Source organism: Marmota flaviventris, chromosome 4 (assembly GCF_047511675.1).
Source record: "Marmota flaviventris isolate mMarFla1 chromosome 4, mMarFla1.hap1, whole genome shotgun sequence".
Taxonomy (NCBI): Eukaryota; Metazoa; Chordata; class Mammalia; order Rodentia; family Sciuridae; genus Marmota; species Marmota flaviventris.
The window spans coordinates 122,664,696-122,685,263 of record NC_092501.1 but is presented as its reverse complement, the minus strand read 5'-3'; the positions used below and the strand labels follow the sequence as shown (position 1 = coordinate 122,685,263).

The 20,568-nt window shown below is 32.0% G+C and overlaps 1 protein-coding gene across 7 annotated transcripts in view; it reads right to left on the bottom strand.

The window, feature by feature from the left end:
• Positions 1-270: 270 nt before the first annotated feature.
• Positions 271-20,568, bottom strand: part of Akap11 (A-kinase anchoring protein 11) — a 49,277-nt gene continuing 28,979 nt past the window's right edge. For 5 of the 7 annotated variants that reach the window (XM_027928929.2, XM_071611477.1, XM_071611475.1 and 2 more), the window contains 5 exons: positions 18,278-18,433; positions 11,904-11,987; positions 11,085-11,131; positions 8,638-8,798; positions 271-5,642 (listed from right to left, as the gene is read on the bottom strand). In XM_027928929.2, coding sequence (XP_027784730.2) covers positions 5,502-5,642; positions 8,638-8,798; positions 11,085-11,131; positions 11,904-11,987; positions 18,278-18,433 — 589 coding nt within the window. In that variant the 3' untranslated portion in view covers positions 271-5,501. Of the gene's footprint in view, positions 5,643-8,637; positions 8,799-11,084; positions 11,132-11,903; positions 11,988-18,277; positions 18,434-20,568 lie in introns of those variants that run through there. The other 2 variants (XM_071611480.1, XM_071611481.1) reach the window with 2 other exon arrangements.

Here is a 20,568-nt window from a genome sequence, read left to right as displayed (position 1 = left end):
TCCAATCCCCTCTTGCAATATTTATTTTTATTCATTCCAGTCTAAATATTATCTTCCTTGATTCAGAGAACAAAAGTTAAATAAGACCAGAGTGATTACAAACTTACAAGACAGATGGGGCTGGGGTTGTAGCTTAGCCGTAGAGCGCTCACCTAAAACGTTCGAGGCCCTGGATTCGACCCTCAACACCAAATAAAAATAAATAAAATAAAGGTATTGTGTCCAACTACAATTAAAAATAAAAATAAAAAAATTACAAGACAGAAAAAAAATGTAAGATACTCTTTATTGTTCCTGCTATATAAATAACGTTGCAAAAAACACAAGATTTTTCCTCTTACCCTTTTCCGAGTATACAATATCCACACAACATAAAATAGTATGCAGTATTCGTCTCTAGATACAAGACAGCTTCACTTAAAAATCTAAAAAAAATTTTCAAGCCCTGACACTCCCTCTTCTCTCTATCTTAGCTAAGACACAAATTACAAATGAAGCCAGGCATGATGGCACAGACCTATAATTCCTCAGTAATTCCAGAGGCTGAGGCAGGATGATGCCAAATCCCAGGCCAGTCTAGGCTATTTAGTGATACCTGTCTCAAAAGCAAAATAAAAAAGGCTGGCAATGTAGCTCACAGATAACAAGCCCCTGGGTTAATCCCCAGTACCACACACACTCATACACACGAAACAAATCATAAATGATCACTTTGTTAAATAAACTTTAGCCACATTTCCCATTCTTTTGAGCCATTTTTCCTTTTTGGAATTATAATCAATGGAATCTCTTTCTTATTTTTTTGTATTTGTTCATTGTTTTCTTTGAGAAAGCGACATACTTACACAATGCCTTCTCATTGTTTGCAATTATTTCCTAGAATTTTGAAATAGTTATGAAAATGTAACAACTATTCCCTGGGTGTAAAATACTTAGGACAGTAAAATAAAGTGACAAGCCATACTTGTATGTTCCTACAATGGCCATTATACACTTGTCCATAACCACAGAATGTGCAATAGTAAGACTGAATTCATACTAAACCACAGGCTCTGGATGATAATGGTGTGTTAACACAAGCTCACAGATTGTAAAAAATGTCCCAAACTATTGTGGGGTGTTGGTAGTGAAGGAGGCTAGAGGTATGAGATGAAGGAAAAGGAAAACTATTTTTTGCTCAATTTTTCTATGGATATAAAATTGCTCTGAAAAAAACAGTCCATTTAAAAGGAAGAAAAAGAAAAGGAAAACAAAAAACTTAAACCAAGTTAAATCCCAATGGTAAAAAAACAGGAACTAACTTTTGAGTTTCTCGTGTGACTTATGCAACAGGGTATCTCTACACACTAAGAAGGAGTGCTCAAACCAGGCCAGAAGAATTTCATAACTATGCTCATGTACAAGGCAATCATAACACTCTACTTTGTGTTAAATCCAAAACAGACAGGGCAGCCAGGCTTTGGAGTTACATACATCAGCACTTAGAGGCAAATATTAGTAGGGAGAATTCAGTGTCCAATCAAAAATATTCCTAATTTCTCTTGTTCTCAAAAAACATGATATGAACATTTAGATCCTTTTATGTCTTCTATCTTGGCAGTCTTATATGCCTTTGCTCTTGTCCAGTAGAGAATATTAACAAGATATTACAGGATGAAAACCAAGTTTAGACATTTCTTAAATTTATTGAATTCTTACTTGGGAGAGGAAAAAAAAAATCACAGGCTTAAACAACTGTAAGATAAAAGAACAAATAATTGCAAATTATTACAAAAGTAATTTCTGAAACATTTTTTTTTAGCTACTGCTAACAAAATTTTAGTGCATCTTAAAGTTTATATTTTGATAAGCAAACATTAAATTACTGAAGAGGGAAAAAAAGTTACAATTAAACAGTACAAGATTATAATGTAGTAACTGAGCACAGCCAAATAAACAGCTATAATTATTCAAGGCTGCTTTTGCTATATATCTAGTAATTAAACAAGAATGTGGATTATTTTAACACTGCACAGTTAACCAAAGTTAGCAAATTCAGCAATATTAAAACTGGGCATTAAATAGTATTCAACATTACAACAGAAACAAAATGAGAACTTCTAGAATCACAACTCTATTCATATGAAAGGAATGTACATGGATGGTAAACAAATAAATAAATAAAGTGACAAGAGTGACTAACACTGCATCTGCATCTTCACAGCAGGAATACAGTAAATGAGTAAATGCTCACAGGGATTTTGCTGAAAATGAGAAAAAATACATTTCACTCTGCAGTACAATTTTTCTAATTTCTCCTGTTGCTCTAATTCTCTTGTGCTGATGACAGGTGGACAGGGTTTTTAAAGGAAAGTATTCTTCCTACCCTGAGTATGGATGCATCACATTTTAAAAAAATTCTGTGTAAAGTTTTCTTTGAAAAACATAAAATGTAAAGTGATATACTGCTGGGAAACTGATGATATTAAGTGGAATAATATTATCTAAATAATTAAGCAGACATTTGAATCTGGACTCTGATGATGAATGAAGATTACACTTGGCATTTAAGAAATATGCCCTAACATCAAAGTCACCTAATGTCAAATGGGCAAACTATCTTTCACTTTATACATGGTGCACTTAATAGGGAATTAAATTCTCCTAACAGCAACATAAAACCCATATGTAAGCAGAATAAATGTATTATGAATTGAGTTTAATTTACATCAAATATCTAGAAAGGTAAGTAGAACATGTTTCAAAGTATAAAGATATCACATATCATCACCGAGTGAACACTCTCAAATGTTTTATAACACCATTAAATCATATCAAACCATCCAATAGATAGTTACCTTCATATGTAATTTATAAATGAATCATCCTTTGAATAAATCAGGAAATATTTTCAGTATCAACATTACTAATACCAAAAATGTAAATGTAATTTAAACTTGGCTTAGGGAAAGAACTACATGAAAGACTTGTATTCTTTTTTTTTTTTTTAAGCTATTGCTAACAAAATTTTAGTGCATCCTAAAGCATATTTTGCCAAGCAAAATAATATTCTGAAATAATAAAGGTCTGAAATAATATTCTGAAAACTCCTTGTCAAAGGTGTCATTCACTTTCTTTCCACAGTTGGCAGGACAATTTTAAAATGGATAAGCAAAAGAATTCAGTTCATTGCACAACACAATTTTAACAGTTCTAAAGACATATTTCATTAGGACCAAAATGAACAGAATGGCAATATTACAATGTTACCATATAAATATGTCAAAACCAATTTGTAATAAAATAAGACACAGCTATCCTCAACACAGCTGTTCTGAAGACTGAGCAACCAAACAGATCTAGAGTGTCTCTGGAAAGTCACAAAGTGCTTTTAAAGAAAGTTTAGACTGTACTTAATTAAGAGATACTGCTCTATTCTCAAACATTTTCTCTCTATATAAGTATGCTGAACCCACACCTCTTTTCACACCTATCAATAGTTAATATTTTCTCTATCCTCCTGCACTGAATTGATTTAAGTATGGAGTTCCACTATTATTACCACACATGCTAATACCTAATGATTGGCCTGTCATCAGGTAATTGTTAAATAGAGGAACTCTGAACCCAGCACAGCTCCAGCAAAAAAAAAAAAAAAGAAGAATATGAGGAAACCTTACTTCAAAGTGATTATTCTATTAACAGAAATAAGCATTTTCAAACAGTTTTACAAAACTACACTATATTATCATGTTATTTTAAAAGAAATTCAGAACTCAGTTTTGCTGTTAATCAAACCCATACATACATCCAAATTACTAAATCAATTTGAAAGTTACTTGTAAACTGCAATCTAAACTTGATAATCAACTAATCTACCTTACAGTTAACAAAAGCAAACATTCCTGGTCCTAACATTTAAAACTCAATCCAGTGCTGCCTCAGACAGAAACAATTCTGGTTATACATTTCCTGCTTTTTCACCTTTAAAAATACTTGAAAAACCTTTAGGAAAATTATGTTTAAAGCCTCCCCTGTGTCTGTTATTTTAAACTGAGAAAAACCAAAGCTTACAATACAACCTCAAAATATTTAAATAGCTTTTGGCATTTTTCTTAAAAAGCAAATTTGAGTCTTTCATTATAAAACACATTTCTCTACCATAATTTTTAATTTGAATTAATGTAAGTGCCCTGATTTCCTACTCCCTGGCAGATGCTATGTTTTCTACAGCTTCCAGAACTGTCAGTGCTCAGGACAAAAGAAAATGCAATGGAACAAAATTAAAGCCCCCACAGAAAGTGACTCACCCTCAATTACAAAATCCACTAGTAGAAGAACCCAAAACTTACACATACTAACACACACATACAAAACCAAGACATAATCTCAGTCCTCTTATTCATGTCAACTTGCAGTTTTTGAAGACAAAGTATTAGGAAATGGAGAGCCCAGAAAAATCATGTCAAAACTTTACAAAACAGTAGACATATTTCATTGAAAGATGGAAAATCCCCATTTTTCTAGGAAAAAAAATAATTCCTGATAAAGGAGGGAGTTTTTTAAAAAAATTCAACAATGAAAACCATTATTAGGCTCCTCTGAATGTATTTCCATATTTAACATTAATTTTAAAAATTTGAATGTTTTGCAACCTTAACCTCAATTATAGAATAAAAGACAAAAATTTTTACTACACAATCTTCATAAGCATTTTATTTTGAAGCACCTTTTTAATGTTAAATAGGGTGTTTCTAACTAAGAAAAAAAATAAAAAATAAAAAAAAAAAAAAAAGAAGAAGAAGAAAAAAACCACTGGCAAGATTCAAGTTCTCCTTTAAACACACACACAGATACTCACTTTCATGCCAGGACAATCTGCAGCACTGGCAGATAATGTCCTTTGATGGAAGGCTGGGAAAACTATAGTTTTTGATGTTTACAAAAACCTAAGACACTAAAGTTTTTTACTAAGAAATTAAAATTTGGGGAAATCAAGAAACTTCTAATAGCTAATCTATGTTAATAAAACTGATTTTTAAAAAAGCAGGACCAAAGCCTATGAATCTACTGAAATCAAAAAAGGCTCAATTTTACTTTTGATGTCAGATAGTCATTAGTCAGATACCATTTGTATGCAAAAGAGCAAAACTCTCTTTATCATGGAAACTCCTCCTCAGCCACCTCAGTGTAGTTTCAAGCAGCACTGTGTGTATGCAAAAAGAATGCTGTTAGACAATGCCCCGAAAGCCTCCCAGTTGACCTTCCTCCACATACACGTTCTTAGGGTCCTAACACACTACACAACCATACAGAATAGGTGAAGATAATATTTTGACAGAGATTACAAAAGTATGAACTATATACACTGTGAGGACAGAAAGCACTTAAAAGCTATATTTACTTTCCTCCCATTTTACTTAAAACGTTAATATTAACTACTCAAATTTTATCCTAAGTATGTTTATCTGTTTCTTCCCCTCCCAAAACAAATAATAAAATATACTGTTTGGGGATTTGTTCTATGCATTTTCCAAGAGCCAATCAAACAGAGACTTGCATCTCTCCTCAGTGGAAGCCTTTTCCACCACTTCGTAGTATTTAAACACAGCCTGCAGGACGTCTCCCACTTTCCATCCTTTTTCTTGTAATCGTTTTGAAAGCTAAGAAAGACAGATATGTCAAAAGTTAGGAGAAAATAATTTTATAACAAAGTTTTTATTTTATCATTAGATAAAACAGAATTCTACTGCTTCCAACTAAATATTGTTTCCCAGTTATACTAAGATCTTATCCTCTAAAGCACCACCCCTTTACCCAAATTAAACATTACCCCTTTCTGCCCTTTATAAATACATCTCTTCCACAGAATGAGACTGGGACTGCTTGGAGACACAACTCCACAAACCTCACCCCAGGGACAGTCTGTGTGGGAGTGCAGAGGCTTACTCTCTACAGGAAATTCTTCACCTAACTAAATACATCTGCCACAACCTTAATTAGGAACATAAAATAATAAAGACAATGTCAAACTTAATAAAAGGATGTGGATTTTCCTTCCACAACATATAGTATGGTTTTATTCTGGAAGACACACTCCAGCCTCAACGGAAACAAGGTTTTCTAAGTTAAGAAATGTTAATGTCTCTACACAAAAATAAATAAATACAGTTTTAAATAAACTCTACTGAGGCTAATCAGAACATGACTTCATTTACTTTTTTGTCTATTTACTCTATAAATTCTTAAGTTTTGAAAGATCAGTAATTTAAATTTTGAAAAGCTACTTTAATTTTCTGTAAGTAAACATGCTTATCCTTTTTTATTTTTAAGTTGTTGGTGGACCTTTTTAAAATTTATTTATCTATATGTGGTACTGAGACTCAAACCTAGTGCCTAACACATGCTAGGCAAGCGTTCTGCCACTGAACCACAAACCCAGTCCCATATTTATTCTTTTTTAAAAAACAGCTTTATTGAGATAGAATTCACATACAATTGTGTTTAGTATAGTCACCAAGAGGAATGCAACTATCACCACAATCAATATTAGAACATTTTTCCTCATCATATCAAATGGAAAGTCCTACCTGTCAGAACTTACTCCCCATTTCTTCCTAACCCCCTCTATCCAAGGCAACCACTAATCTATTTTTGGCCTCTGCAGATTTAATCTACTTTGGGTATTTCATATAAACAGAATCATAAATTATGTGTGGTCTTTTGTGACCATCTTCTTTCACTTAGCATAATTATTTTAAGGTTCTACCTAAAATGTTTAATGAAATGTTTCACTATTTCATTACTTTTTATTGACAAATAATGCTCCAATTCGTGAATATATCACACTTATCAATTCAACAGTTGATGGATACTTAGGACATGCCTACCCTTTACCTATGTTGCTAAGGACATTTGTGCACAAGTTTTTGTGTGGATGTATGTTTTCATTTTTCTTGCACATACACCTCGTAGTAGAAATTGCTGGGTAACATAATAACTGTATTCAATTTTCTGAGGAACTGTCAGGATGTTTTCCAAAGCAATTACATCATTTTAGATTCTCACATCAATATATGAAGGATCTAATTTCTCTGCATCCTTGCCAATTCTTGTTATTACCTTTCTGATTATATTCCTCCTACAGGGTGGGAAGCTCACAGTGGTTTTGATCTGTGTTTATTTACCTAACAGCTAATGAAGCTGACCATCTTTTCACATACTTGGCCACTATAATTCAGATTCTCTGCCCATTTATTAATTGGATTATCTGCCTTTTTTTTATTAAGTTATAAGAATTCTGTATATATGTAGGTAAAGACTGTTATCAGACATATAATTTGCAAATTTTTTTCCATTCTGTGAGTTGTCTTTTCACTTTGTTGATAAGTGTCCTTTTAAGCACAAAAAAGTTCTTAATATTGATCTATTTTATCTTTTTCACTTATGTAAGTGGACTTTTATATTTTTTGTTTCTATATGATTATCTCTTTTTCTATTTATGCTTATGGTAATAATGTTTGTTTGTTCTACTTAACAGTGTAAATATCAGAATTACTAGTATATCATGCATAAAGACACAAAATAAAGTATTTCTATTATCCTCATTATCATCAAAGATATTCTGTACTTGCCTCTTAACTGCTTCAGCTTTTTAAAAAATGTATGCCTACCTGCTCAGTTCTAACAATTCTCCTACCCATACTTTCCCCTTGATAATTCATCTCCTGAGCACTCCTTTCTATCCTATTTTCTCTTTCTGCTCCAAACAGAAACCTACACTGAAAAAGTCTACTGTAAGTAAAAATTATGACAAAATACACACATAAAAAAAGTATGTATATAATGTCTTCTCAAATACTTCTTTCTCAACAATATCCTCCTAAATTCTGAATCAGAAAATAAGAGTAACTGGAGTATTCCGTTTTTGTTATTATTGATCCACCTAACTTGGTTATTCACTAGACTATTTTACACCCTATAAAATTAAACCAAAGTTTTCTATTTTTTTTAAATGTTGGTTGTTCAAAACATTACATAGTTCTTGATATATCATATTTCACCAAAGTTTTCAATAAAGACAATTATGGAGGGAAAAAAGTCCTTAAGACTGTAAACAGAAAATCTTGATGAACAAGTGCTTAGCACATACTAAACACTCAATAAAAATATCTTATTTAAAATTTTATTGGCTTTTGAAAATGAATACTCGGGAAACTAGATTATCAGAGAAAGAATCTTATTAATTATTAAGAATAATTATGAATCAAATACAGAGAATAACTCAATCTTTCATAGGAACCCATAAAATGCCTATCAATGGCATGTTAGTTGGAGAACTTAGTGCATGCCCAGCATGAAGCTAAGCATTTTGCTTTTTACAGTTATTATATTAAAATTTTGCAAACCCTGTAAGGTAGATTCCATACTTAAATTTCCATAGTGCAACTAAGGAAACTGAAAATTAGACTGGTTAATTTCCCCACAGTTATATTGCTGGAAAGTAGCAGAACTGACACCTGAACCCAAACTGCCGACTCCACAGCCTAAGCATATAATCACTTTGCCAACAGGTATCTTACTAGACTAACAAGATGACAAGAACATTATATACTGTCAAATGTATCCTCACAACCACTTCATAAGGTAAGTACTTACTAATACAAACTCCTTCTTTGAAGAATCATGAAAATAAAGCTCCGCAACTTCAGCCTCAGAAGCAACAAGCCACTGAAGAATAATCCTCAACTGGGGGTCCACTGTGCATGGCTCCATGTCAATGTTTGTGATTAGCAGAATCTTTCCATCTTGCTCCAAACCTAATACATTTAAACAATATGAAGTGAAATTCATCAATTCAACTCATAATACTTTGGTTTCCAAGTATATACAAATATATTTCAATGAATGCTTTTCTTATCCGTACCATACTATCAAAAAAATATTTCTCTGAAAGGGAAAAATGATGCTAAAACAAAGGAATAACTTTGATCTTTTAGTGACAGCACAAATGTGAAATACTATTGTAAGGTACTGAATTCAAATACTATATATGTCATAATTTATGTCAAATTATGACTCACAGGTAAAAGGAGAGAAAATAAAGCTATCATTGCAATCAAAATAAACATGAAACAGAAACAATCTGAAAGAAAAGCAGCAAACCGTGATATAACATATTATATCCTAAGTACTATTCTAAATTTTTTTTATATATAAACTCCTTTAATCCTCACAAACACCCTATGAAGTATCATCACCTTTATTTTACAGGTAAAAGTAAGTTTTCAGGCCAAGAGAGATCCAGACTCTTACAATGTAAAATGACTAAGCCAGGATATGAACACTGGCAATGTGGCTCCACACTCAATCACTTCATTCTTTAGGCAAAATAGTGTTTGTGAAGTGGGTGGGAGATGTCATATGTAACCACTTAAATCCCAAAAGCCAGACCATGAAATTTTCTGGTATAGCCTAATATAAAAAAAGGTGCTGCTCTCAAGTTTATTTTCTTGTTTAATGACAATTAGGTTTTTAACACAAAGGTTTGTTGCCTTAGGATTTCCAAAATTTTTAATCTTTCTGTAAATCCAGAGAAATATGTCCTTTAACAAATTTGAAAAAGTTAGCTATAACTTTCTATGTAATGAGAAATACCTATGATAATCTTAAAAGCTGAGTAATGACTAACTTGCATATAATTAACCTTCTTATTTCTACCTACTCACAAAAGAAATCCAAAACAGTCTGGGTGGTGTCAAAAGAAAATTTTTAAAATGAAATTCATATTTATATAAACTTCTATCTCTTTCTGCCTAATAATTCTTCAGTAAAGTTAGTTATGCAATACTGAGAAATACTTACCACATGCATTTATACCATGTATATATAGTCTTTGGAATAATTCTGCTCACAGGTGTTACTTGGGAAAAAGTACACAACTTTTATAGACAAAGCCAATACATTTTTAGTAAACAAAAATAAAGCAAGCATTACCTAGCCTATTGCTAATTCTAAAAATACTGTTCTATGCTGACTTTATATTTGATGAGAAAAACTTTCTAGACTTCCTATAGGAAGAATGTCTAATACACAAAAGACAATAAAATTAATAATAATCTTAAATATGATGATTTTAGGTTAAAAAAGGGATGTAACTTTCCCAAAGACACTTGAAGATAAAACTGATTGGAAACTCAACAGTTTTATAAAGTACATTTCAAGAAATTCTTTTCAGCATTTTCTCAGTTTGCCTACTTCTAAAGAAAGAACAAAAATCCACTGGTTCAAACAGCATAAATATATTTTATTTATATGTGCTACTCTATAGAAGATGTTATTAGTATTTTCATTTTTCAGGAAAAATAAGATTTGGGGGCAAAATTAAACAATTATCTGAATACAACATAAACTCCATTTCAATGTGAAAATTTTCTAGATTCACAAGGCATTCTAATATATGAATTAAGGATTAAAAGCCAATGACATCTAGTATTGAGATATGTGGAACTATATTCATTAAGGAAGGCTTTAATATTTTCCTCTCATATACATATGCATGAGTATAGAACTGGAATTAAAGAATAAATAATTACCGAGTCACTTAGAAGTATCTTTTCACTTTTACTTATTCATGCCAGTCTGGCATGAAACATTAGTTCTAAAAATTACCAGTTTGGAAGGAAAATACTATGAGAGTAATATGCCATAATTATACCAAATTATAACATAAGGATTTTAGATCTTTATATTTTGAAAATGACAACAATGTGGAGAGATTATCATATATTTCTTCTCAAATAATTGAATAATTCTTTAAAAATAGTCCAGTCTTAACACCAATGAGTACTTTACTAGTGGCAACCAAACAATACAAACTTTTCAAAAGGACCTATACCAGGGGCTGGGGACATAACTCAGTAGGTAGAGTGCTTGCCTCACAGGTTCAATCCCCAGCACCACACACACACACACACAAAAAAAAAACCCCTAAATCCAGACAAAGTATCTGATGAAGATGCACAAATACAAACTGTAAAAGACTCCTCCAGGAAATCTTATACAAAAAACAAGCAAACTCTTTGAAAAAACAAACTGTCAGTTACCTTCTACATTGTCCTCATGATCTTCATCTTTCTCATCTTCTCCATCACTTTTTGAAGAAAATAGCAGCATTTAAAAAAAAGGGGGGGCTTAATTAATAATTAATAAACTACTTCTTGGAAATGTAAGAAATGAATGTTACAATAGGACATATGACAATTTGGAAAGGGGAGAAATGACTAAAAAAGGAAGCATTGCTTCTCACATCATTTCATGTTAAAATTTGAACTGCAAATGATGCCTAAAGTTATCAATAACCAAGAAGTCCTAACTTACCATTATGTTTAGAGCCAAGTAATTTCTTAATAAAATTGAATTTTAAATAATTTAAAGCTAAACTATTCTAATTTGATTTTAGATAATATGGCATTTGAATATTATAGAATTCATAAATAATAAAAAATTAGCACTTCTATTGGTGCCACTTACATATATTTTTAACACAATAAAAACATTTTTCTATGCTTTCATTATGTATAAAATAAAACTACATACAAAAAAAAAAAGAAAAAAGAAAAGCCAACAGAAATCCTGTAGGAAGCAAGCTCTTTTTAATGAAATAATAATTGGTAGAATGAAAAATAGCAAGCAGAGAAACACATGCACACAGTCACACATTTTGCAATTAGATGTCAGTCATGTCTTAGCATAGTTGAATTGTTTCATTAGATGTAAATTTATCAAGCAGAATCATGTCAAAATACAGGAGAAAAGCAGGTTGATAAATACTGGTACTGTAACCCACATTCTCTTTAAGAATATGACATCATGCATTAGTGGTGAAAGACTCATCAGTTTTTAAGTTTCTAGACTGGACCAACCTGTCTGATGTTGGAAAGGATAAATTGTCCTCATACAAATCTCCTTCTAAACCAAGACTGCTCCAGCTACTGCTGTTACCATTACTGCCGGAGGAAGAAAAGAACAGAGCTGAACTAGTAGTGAATAGTTAAGACCACCTTGGTTTTCCTTGGAACAGCTTCTGTCCTTGATAATTGTGCATGTCCTGAAGCTGCCACAGTAGAGTAGCATCCATCCACTGAGCGGACGAGAGGTCATCACTGCTACTCTAAAGAGTACCTGACAGGATCAGAGACTCAAAAGTTTTTTTCTTTTTCCTCCATACATCACGTAAATTATTCTAAGCTTACAATTATTTTGCAAACAAAGACAATAGAATGATTTTCAAGACAGGAAATAAATGGATGATGAAATTAATTTTTATTGCTAATCTTAGGATATAATTTGTAAAAAGGTAATACTTTTCAGTTTGCATAGTTTAAAAAGAAAACAAACAAGATTAAGATTCTTTCAATTTTTTAAATAGAGTTAAACTACTGGCTTACTACAAGTTTGGGTGAGGAATATGGAGGAGACAGAATGAATAAACCAAAACATAGTCTCAAATAGATGTTGTTTTCTAGTTTTAAAATATTCTTATTATGTCAATTACCTTTATTTTTTACATTATGTGTAATTCAGTAGGTGGCAAATAACACACATTTTCTTCAGAATAAAGCTAGAATAATCAAGGCTTAATCACACTTGTCTGATTCACCAGTCACTGATACCACATTCAGATAAATTCTTACACTACCTAACCAAAAGAAGAAGAAAGCAACTATATTCTATAACTGCAGCAAAGCAATTTTTTTAAAAAAAGCAACAATGTTCAGAAACAAAATTAAATTCAATTTTTCAGATTAAAACCTTCAACATGCAATTTTTTAAAAATTCTAATCATTCCTAATTATTAAAATAATTAGTAAGCACATTAGTTTGCAGTGATAAGCGGCTATATCTCCTGATATTAGGCTAGGCAATTATAAAAATAAATATTAATACAAAAATGAAATTTTGCTTCTAAAGAAATTAACATTAAATCATTACATGTGCATCAGTAAATATTGACAAGGTTACCAAAAAAGGATGATTACTTAAAGTTCTAACAGTTTCCAATCAATCTCAAATAATTTACCTATCTATATTCATACTAATAGCATCAAATTGTCACAAACCATAATATATTACAGAACAAAAGTTAAAACTGAGCAGTATTTTAACATACGTTCAAACAAATATAACTCTATTATAAAACCATTAAAACAACCAAGAGTCTTATCCATGCAGTCTGTTGACAGACAAACTAAAAATGAGAAAATATAGAAATATAGAATGGACAAACAGCTGTGTGCCAGAGAAAGAGAAAATTAATGATTTCAAAAATTGTACTTACATCTATCAATAGTATTATTAAACAAAAACAAGTTACTAAATTAAAATTCTTATTCATAGCCTAATAACAATAATGCTTTCTCCATTTAATTAAAATAAAAATCTACCACCATAAGCATTAGATGAACATGAAAACAAGTAACAACTAAATAATGTAAAGACTTAAACTTCAAAATCTCTGTCACCTCATCTCCTCCACCCTTTTGCTCCTCAAAATGGGTCTGCCTTAAGATCAGTTATTTATAAAAGACTACTTCTAACTACGATGACAATATAATTTTTCATCTAACTTGGGTACTTGAAAATGTAAGAAGATACCATTAAAAATTATACCAAAACAGGAGAAATAAACCAGAACTGGCCTGAGTAAGCTGGAAGATATGATCACCCTCCATCCCAACAATGGGGAAAAAAAAATCTTCACATAATAGACTATTTCATTCTTGAAACAATTATCACTTCCATCATTTCCTTTTCTGCCTTTTCATATTTCCTTTGTCTAGAACCAGCATACTTACACTCTCATACCAATGGTAGTCAAGTACAAAACTCTTAATTGTGGCTTTCAGTCATAGGAAGTCTACTATTAATTCTATCACATCTCATACAAAATATTTCAAGAATTCTGCAAGTTCAGCCCCATCTCTTAACTAGTGTAACACATAACTTGTAACAATCACAAACCACTTGAAATATTTGAGATTACAGACCAGTTCTCTTACTAAATAATAATACAATCCTCCTAAACACATATGCAAACCTGAAATTACTGTTTCTTTAATTTGTTGTCATTTATTTTCTACCTAGAGTGAAAGTGCAAAGTGTTTATCTCCCATCTTGATCTCTGTATATAAAGGAACAGCACATAGAGCAAATGTCACCAAAAGATACAAAATGTAAAGCAATCTATCTTTAGATTCCAATGAAATCATCTAAGAGACTTATCAAGCAAGTAGATTTTCAGGACTCTCTACTGACCTAATAAATCAATCTCTGAAGGTGAGGCCCTGGAAATTATGTCCAGCAAGCACACCACCAACCCAGGATGAGCCCCACAATCTTTTTCTTTTTCCCAAATCTTAATACCAAATAAAATCATTATTAGTTTTAATAATAATGTTATTAGTTTTAATAATGTGGTCAATTGAAACATAGCCCTTTTTTTGACAAAATACTATAAAGCCAGACTTACTCCCTATATGAGTTCAAATAATTAATTTTGGAACCTAAATGTATTTACTCTTGTTAAGTATAATTATTTTAACATCAGCCTGACTCAGTCTTAATTTCATTAGTGGGATTATCTTTTCATCCTTGTTTATGAGCCATCCACAAATGAATATTCTACAGGATTGACGAACTAATGCTAAAGAAGATAAAATAAAGGATAAAACTGGTAGAATACTCCCTCTTCTCATTAAATTACATAGTTAACTTCTTTGCACAGAGTTGTTCTACTGGGTATAAATCCTCTTAGGGCCACTAGCCTCCACCAATAGTTCTTTTTTTTTTTTTAAATATAATAATATATTTTTATTTTTATTTTTTTATTGGTTGTTCAAAACATTACAAAGCTCTTGACATATCATCTTTCATACAATAGTTCTATTTTTTATTTTTTTAGTTTTTTAAAATTGGTTATTGTAGATCAATGACAATAGAACTCATTTGAATTATAATTATGTAATATAAAATAATTATAAAAGCATGGAATATAATTTGTTCTAATTCGGTCCCTAGTACTTCCCCTTCCTTCCTCCCATCCCCTGTTACCTTACCTGTACTCTACAGATCTTTCTGTTACTTACTTACAGTTGTATTGTTTTTAATTAGTGTTTTGTTTATGTACATGCTAGTGAGATTCACTGTGGAATATTCATATATGTACATAAGAATGTTAGGTCATATACATTTAACTATCTCTCCTTATTCCATCTCTTCTTCTTCCTCCCTTCCCCCCACTCCCCTTTGTCTACTCCACTGATTTTTTTTTTTTTAATCCCCCTGACCTTTGTGGATTAACTTCCACATATAGTAGAAAACAATCTATCTTTGACTTTGGGAGACTATCTTATTTCACTTAGCAGGATACTCTCCAGTTTCATCCATTTACCAGCAAATGCCATAGTCATTCTTCTTTATGGTCAAGTAATACTCCACTGTGTATATATAACACATTTTCTTTATCCATTCATTTGTTGAAGGGCCCCTAAGTTGGCTCCATAACTTAGCTAACTCTGCTTCTAAAATTATCTCTATCTGCCAATGATATAATCCTATATTTAGAAGACCCAAACTTCTCCACCAGAAGAGTTTTAGAGCTCATAAATGAATTCAACAAAGTAGCAGGATTAAAAATTAACAGACAAAAATCAATCATGTGCCTACTCCAATGATGAATCTGCTTTAAAAAATTAGGAAAACTATCCTATTCACAATAGCCTCAAAAAAAAAAAAAAAAAAAAGGAAAAACCCCTTGGGAATTGATCTAACAAAATAGGCGAAGAACCTCTCCAATGAAAACTACAGAACTCTAAAAAAAATTGAAAAAGACCTTAGAAGATGGAAAGAATTCCCATGTTCTTGGATAGGCCAAAGTAATATTGTCAAAACTGCCATACTACCAAAAGCACTACATAGATTCAATGTAATTCCCATCAAAATTCCAATAACATTCTTCACAGAAATAGAAAATGCTTGAAATTCATTTGGAAAAATAAGAGACCCAGAATAGCCAAAGCAATCCTTAGCACTAACACTGAAGCAGGAGACTTTATATTATGGGACGTCAAATGATACTACAGAGGTATAGGAACAAAAACAACACAGTACTGGCACCAAAACAGGCATGAAGATCAATGGAATAGAAAAGAAGATACAGAGCCAAACTCACATAAATAAAGTTATCTCATACTAGGCAAAGGTGCAAAAAATGTATGTTAGAAAAGAGATAGCCTTTTTAGCAAATGGTACTGGGAAAACTGGAAATCCATATGTAGCAGAATGAAATTTAACCCCTATCTCTCACCCTGCACAAAACTCAACTCTATGTGGATCAAAGACCTAGGAATTCCAATGAAACCCCACACTTACTACAAGAAAATGTAGGTCCAATATTCCAACATGTCAGCTCAGGAAGTGACTTCCTTAACAAGACTCCTAAAGTGTAAGAAGTAAAATCAATAAGTGGGATGGCATCAAATTAAAGAGCTTCTTCACAGCAAAGGAAAACAATCAAGCGTGTGAAGAGACAGCCTACAAAATGGGAGAAAAATCTTCGCTACTTGCTCCTCAGATAACGCATTAATATCCAGAATATAAAGGACTCAAAAAACTTAACACCAAAAAACAAATAACCCAATCAATAAATGGGCTAAGGAACTAAACAGATATTTCTCAAAAGAAATACAAATGGTCAACAAATATATGAAAAAATGTTTAACATCTCTAGCAATTAAGAAAAATGCTAATTAAAACTACACTGAGACTTCATCTCACTCCAGTCAAAATGGCAACTACTAAGAATAAAAGTAACAATAAATGTTGGCAAGGATGTGGAGAAAAGCGTAAACTCATACATTGCTGGTGGGACTGAAAATTGGTACACACACCCTGGAAAGCAGCATGAAGATTCCTCAAAAAACTAGAAATAAAACCATCATTTGATCCAGCTATCCTACTCCTCAGTATTTTTGCAAAGGGTTTAAAATCAGCATACTATAGTGACACAGCCACATCAGTGTTTACAGTAGCACAAGTCATAATAGCTCTCCTATTTTAACACCAGAATTTCCTAAGCAACCATGTCAACCCACATGGAAATCCTAGAAGCTTGTGTTTCTCAAAGACAAGAGGAAAGAAATAAAATGTTAATATTCTATTCTAGATAAAGTTATGGAAAAGGGCAAACGATGATTTATAACATTGCTCCATCTGCTTCTGCCAGTTTTAAAGACTATCTTTTTGGATCTGGATTTTAAGAAATAAATTATTTCTTTTAAGAAACTATGACAAATTATATACTTTAAAAAAATTTTAATAGTGGCTAATGCAAGTAGCTAACAAAATACTCTTGAGATGCAGCGTCTTAACAGGTGAAAGGCCATTGACTCTTCTTATGCTACCTGATCCCTTCTCTGATCCTTCTCTGGTTCTTCCTTCCACCTTCCTAGTAAGTCAATTTCAAAGAAGCCTTTCAGGGTCCTTCCCACATAGAGTAAGAATGTTGAGAACTCCTCCCACTCCCCAGATTCAGCACTGCACAATATTTATTATTGCTAATTATCAGCTAATGTGGATAGAAATTTTATGGGAATTTATAGGTCAGGATACTTTTAGATAGAGGTAAGAATATAAGAAACAATTACCATAATTAAGAAAATATTTCAAAGACTGTTAAGAACAATGTTAACTAAGAAAAGTTATATATGAAGCAAATGTCAATATATAAAAAACATTTTTATAATGGGTTTATGTATATTCAGTCTTTCAAGTATGCATATGCTTTGTGACTTTATTCCTAACAGCAGTAACAGCTTACCCTTCCCTGCAAAAATATATTAACTAATATAAACAAAATTACAGCCATATTCATGCCTTTTACAGATAACTGTCCCTTTTCCTAACCTCTAATGGGGGGGGAAACAAAAACCCTATCCTTTTTAAAGTGAAAAAGAAAATATATTACTGAAAAGTTTAGGAAAAGTTTAAAAGGCAAGAAAATCAAATATCTATATTCAAATTAACTATTGACATTATTGACATAACCAAAGAACAATAGCTCAGCTAAGTATTGTATTTAATAAGTATCAGAAACCTTTATAAACATGTTGTAAATAATAAAACACATTTTGAAAGTAATAGCGTATTTCCAAATTTAGAGTTTTTAAATAATACTTAGTGTAAATTTACAGCATTTATAACACAAAATTTTACACAATGTACACAAAATTTTAGTTACCTTTCACTCAGATGATGAAAACTGCTGCTTTCATCCTGGTGTTCATCCTCAAAACTTAAATTGGACCAGCTACCAGTGCTATCATCACCAATACTGAGATTCATCTGCTGGCTACCAAATGACTCAATTGATTGAAAGTCCTCTATTTCTTTTGAACTAAGAAAAGAAAACAACAATAATAATAATATCACACTAAAAGCATCACAGATCTCAACTCTTAGATTATTAAACTGATAATAGAGACGACAAAAACAAGAGATGATATTTAGAGTCGGACCAGTGTGCTAATAATGAGACTTTGTAGGATAGTATATTAACTTCAAACATAACTGAGATACCCAATAATTCAGTATGAATCCATTCCTAGTCCATCATTTATATAAATTCTGTTTAAAGCAGTTTCTATTTTTCAACTGGGATACCACGAGGAGTATAAGTTCCTAAGTTGATCATCTATTTTGAAAAACAGTATTTAAGCTGTACTAAAGTAGCCTCTTTCTGGCTTTAAAAGCAAAATAAGTAACTCAAGGAATTCTAGTAGTGTCAATCAAGCCCACATTCAAACTAGCCATGAAATTTTGAGCATGGATCATTAACTCTTTTCATGCTTGTGTTTTCCCCCCCCCAATAAGCAGACATTTGTATTTTTATTACATCATCACAAAAAAAAAAAAAGTTCATTCATTGCTCAACTATTGTAATTGCCCCTTCTATGTATTATTCACATTATGGTAGTTTAAAGTGCTATCTAAACATAAAGAAAAAAATGTCAGTCTTCTCATCAAAAAATATTCAATGGCTTCTCACCAGACTGAAAGCAAAAGTCCTTTACAGCATACTAGCTAGTCTTTTCTCATGTCCACCTTATCACCTTCCATATCATATCCCTGGTTTACTCTACTTCATCAACATAAGCCTATTGTTTCTGAACATGCACAATCCCACCTCTTTGACAGGAACACACTTCTGATTCCCATATGACTTAGGCTGTCCTCACTTTGGGCTCTTAGCTTAAATGTTACTTTGCCAGTTATTTCTTGGCCTGCTACCTATTTATTCAAAACTGCAAGCCAACTGCAACTGTCACTGCCCACTGCCACCACTGAAACTCTTCTAACTCTTTACCTTGCTTTATTTTTCCTCTGAAGCACTGGTCACTATGGGACATACAACATTTTACTTATCTAGGGTCTACCTCATTCCACTATAGTAAACTTTAAGAAAAACTAATTTTGTGTGTTTTACTCTCTTCTATATCCCCAGTGCATACAATAGGCCCTGAAGTGCTTTCCTTTTATAGGAAAAATTCTTCTTTTGCATTTAAGATATACCTACTAGATTTATATTGGGCATTCCAAATTCAAGTACATTATAGTTCTGAATAATAATAGAGCTGTATTTTGTTCTTTCTGATATTTTTCCTGATATATGCTACATTTTTATGGAAATGACCCCCAGGCTGAGGTCCAAAGAGGAGTTTTTAATGACTGTTAGGAGATTTTGGCCCAGAAATAATAGCTCAGAATATAATCCAGATGTTTTGTTCTTACAAAAATGTACTATCATTTAGTCTCCCATTTGACATTTACATGTTACCCATGTGAACATTAAAGCTTTGTGATATACTACCATATATATTTAAAAGGAACATTAGTGAAATAACCCAAATAACATCTTAAAGACATCTGAAAAAAAATCCCACTTCAAGCTTGAAAGGCAACTTCAGAAGTAGATGTGAAATGCAAACTGAATACACCAGAGTCAATTTTTAACAGTAAGCACTTACAGAACTCTAGCACAGTTATTAAAAGAAACAGAAAAGAACCACAAAATAATATTCTTTGTAAATACCATCCTGGATAAAAAGTTGACTTACAATAAGAACTTCAGGGGCCTGTCTATTGAAGTCCTAAGAAGGTAAAGTAAAATATACTAGAGGTACCGGGGCTGGCATTGTGGCTCACCTAGCATGTGCGAGGCACTGGGTTCAATCCTCAACACCACATAAAAATAAACAAATAAAATAAAGGTACTATGTCCAACTACAACCAAAAAAAATTTATTTTTAAAAATATATACACACATACACTGGAGGTATTGGCTAGGTCCTGAGAATAATGTCTTAGAAACACTGATCTACAGAGTTCCTCCCACGAGACTGGGATAGTGGGTGGGAAGGGTTAGGAAGAGGGATAGAGGATCTTAAAATGATCTGAGGCTACTTGTTTGGGGAAAGAGGAAAGTTGAATCAATTGTTGAAAAAAAAAAAAAAAGCCTAGCTCACTACCACT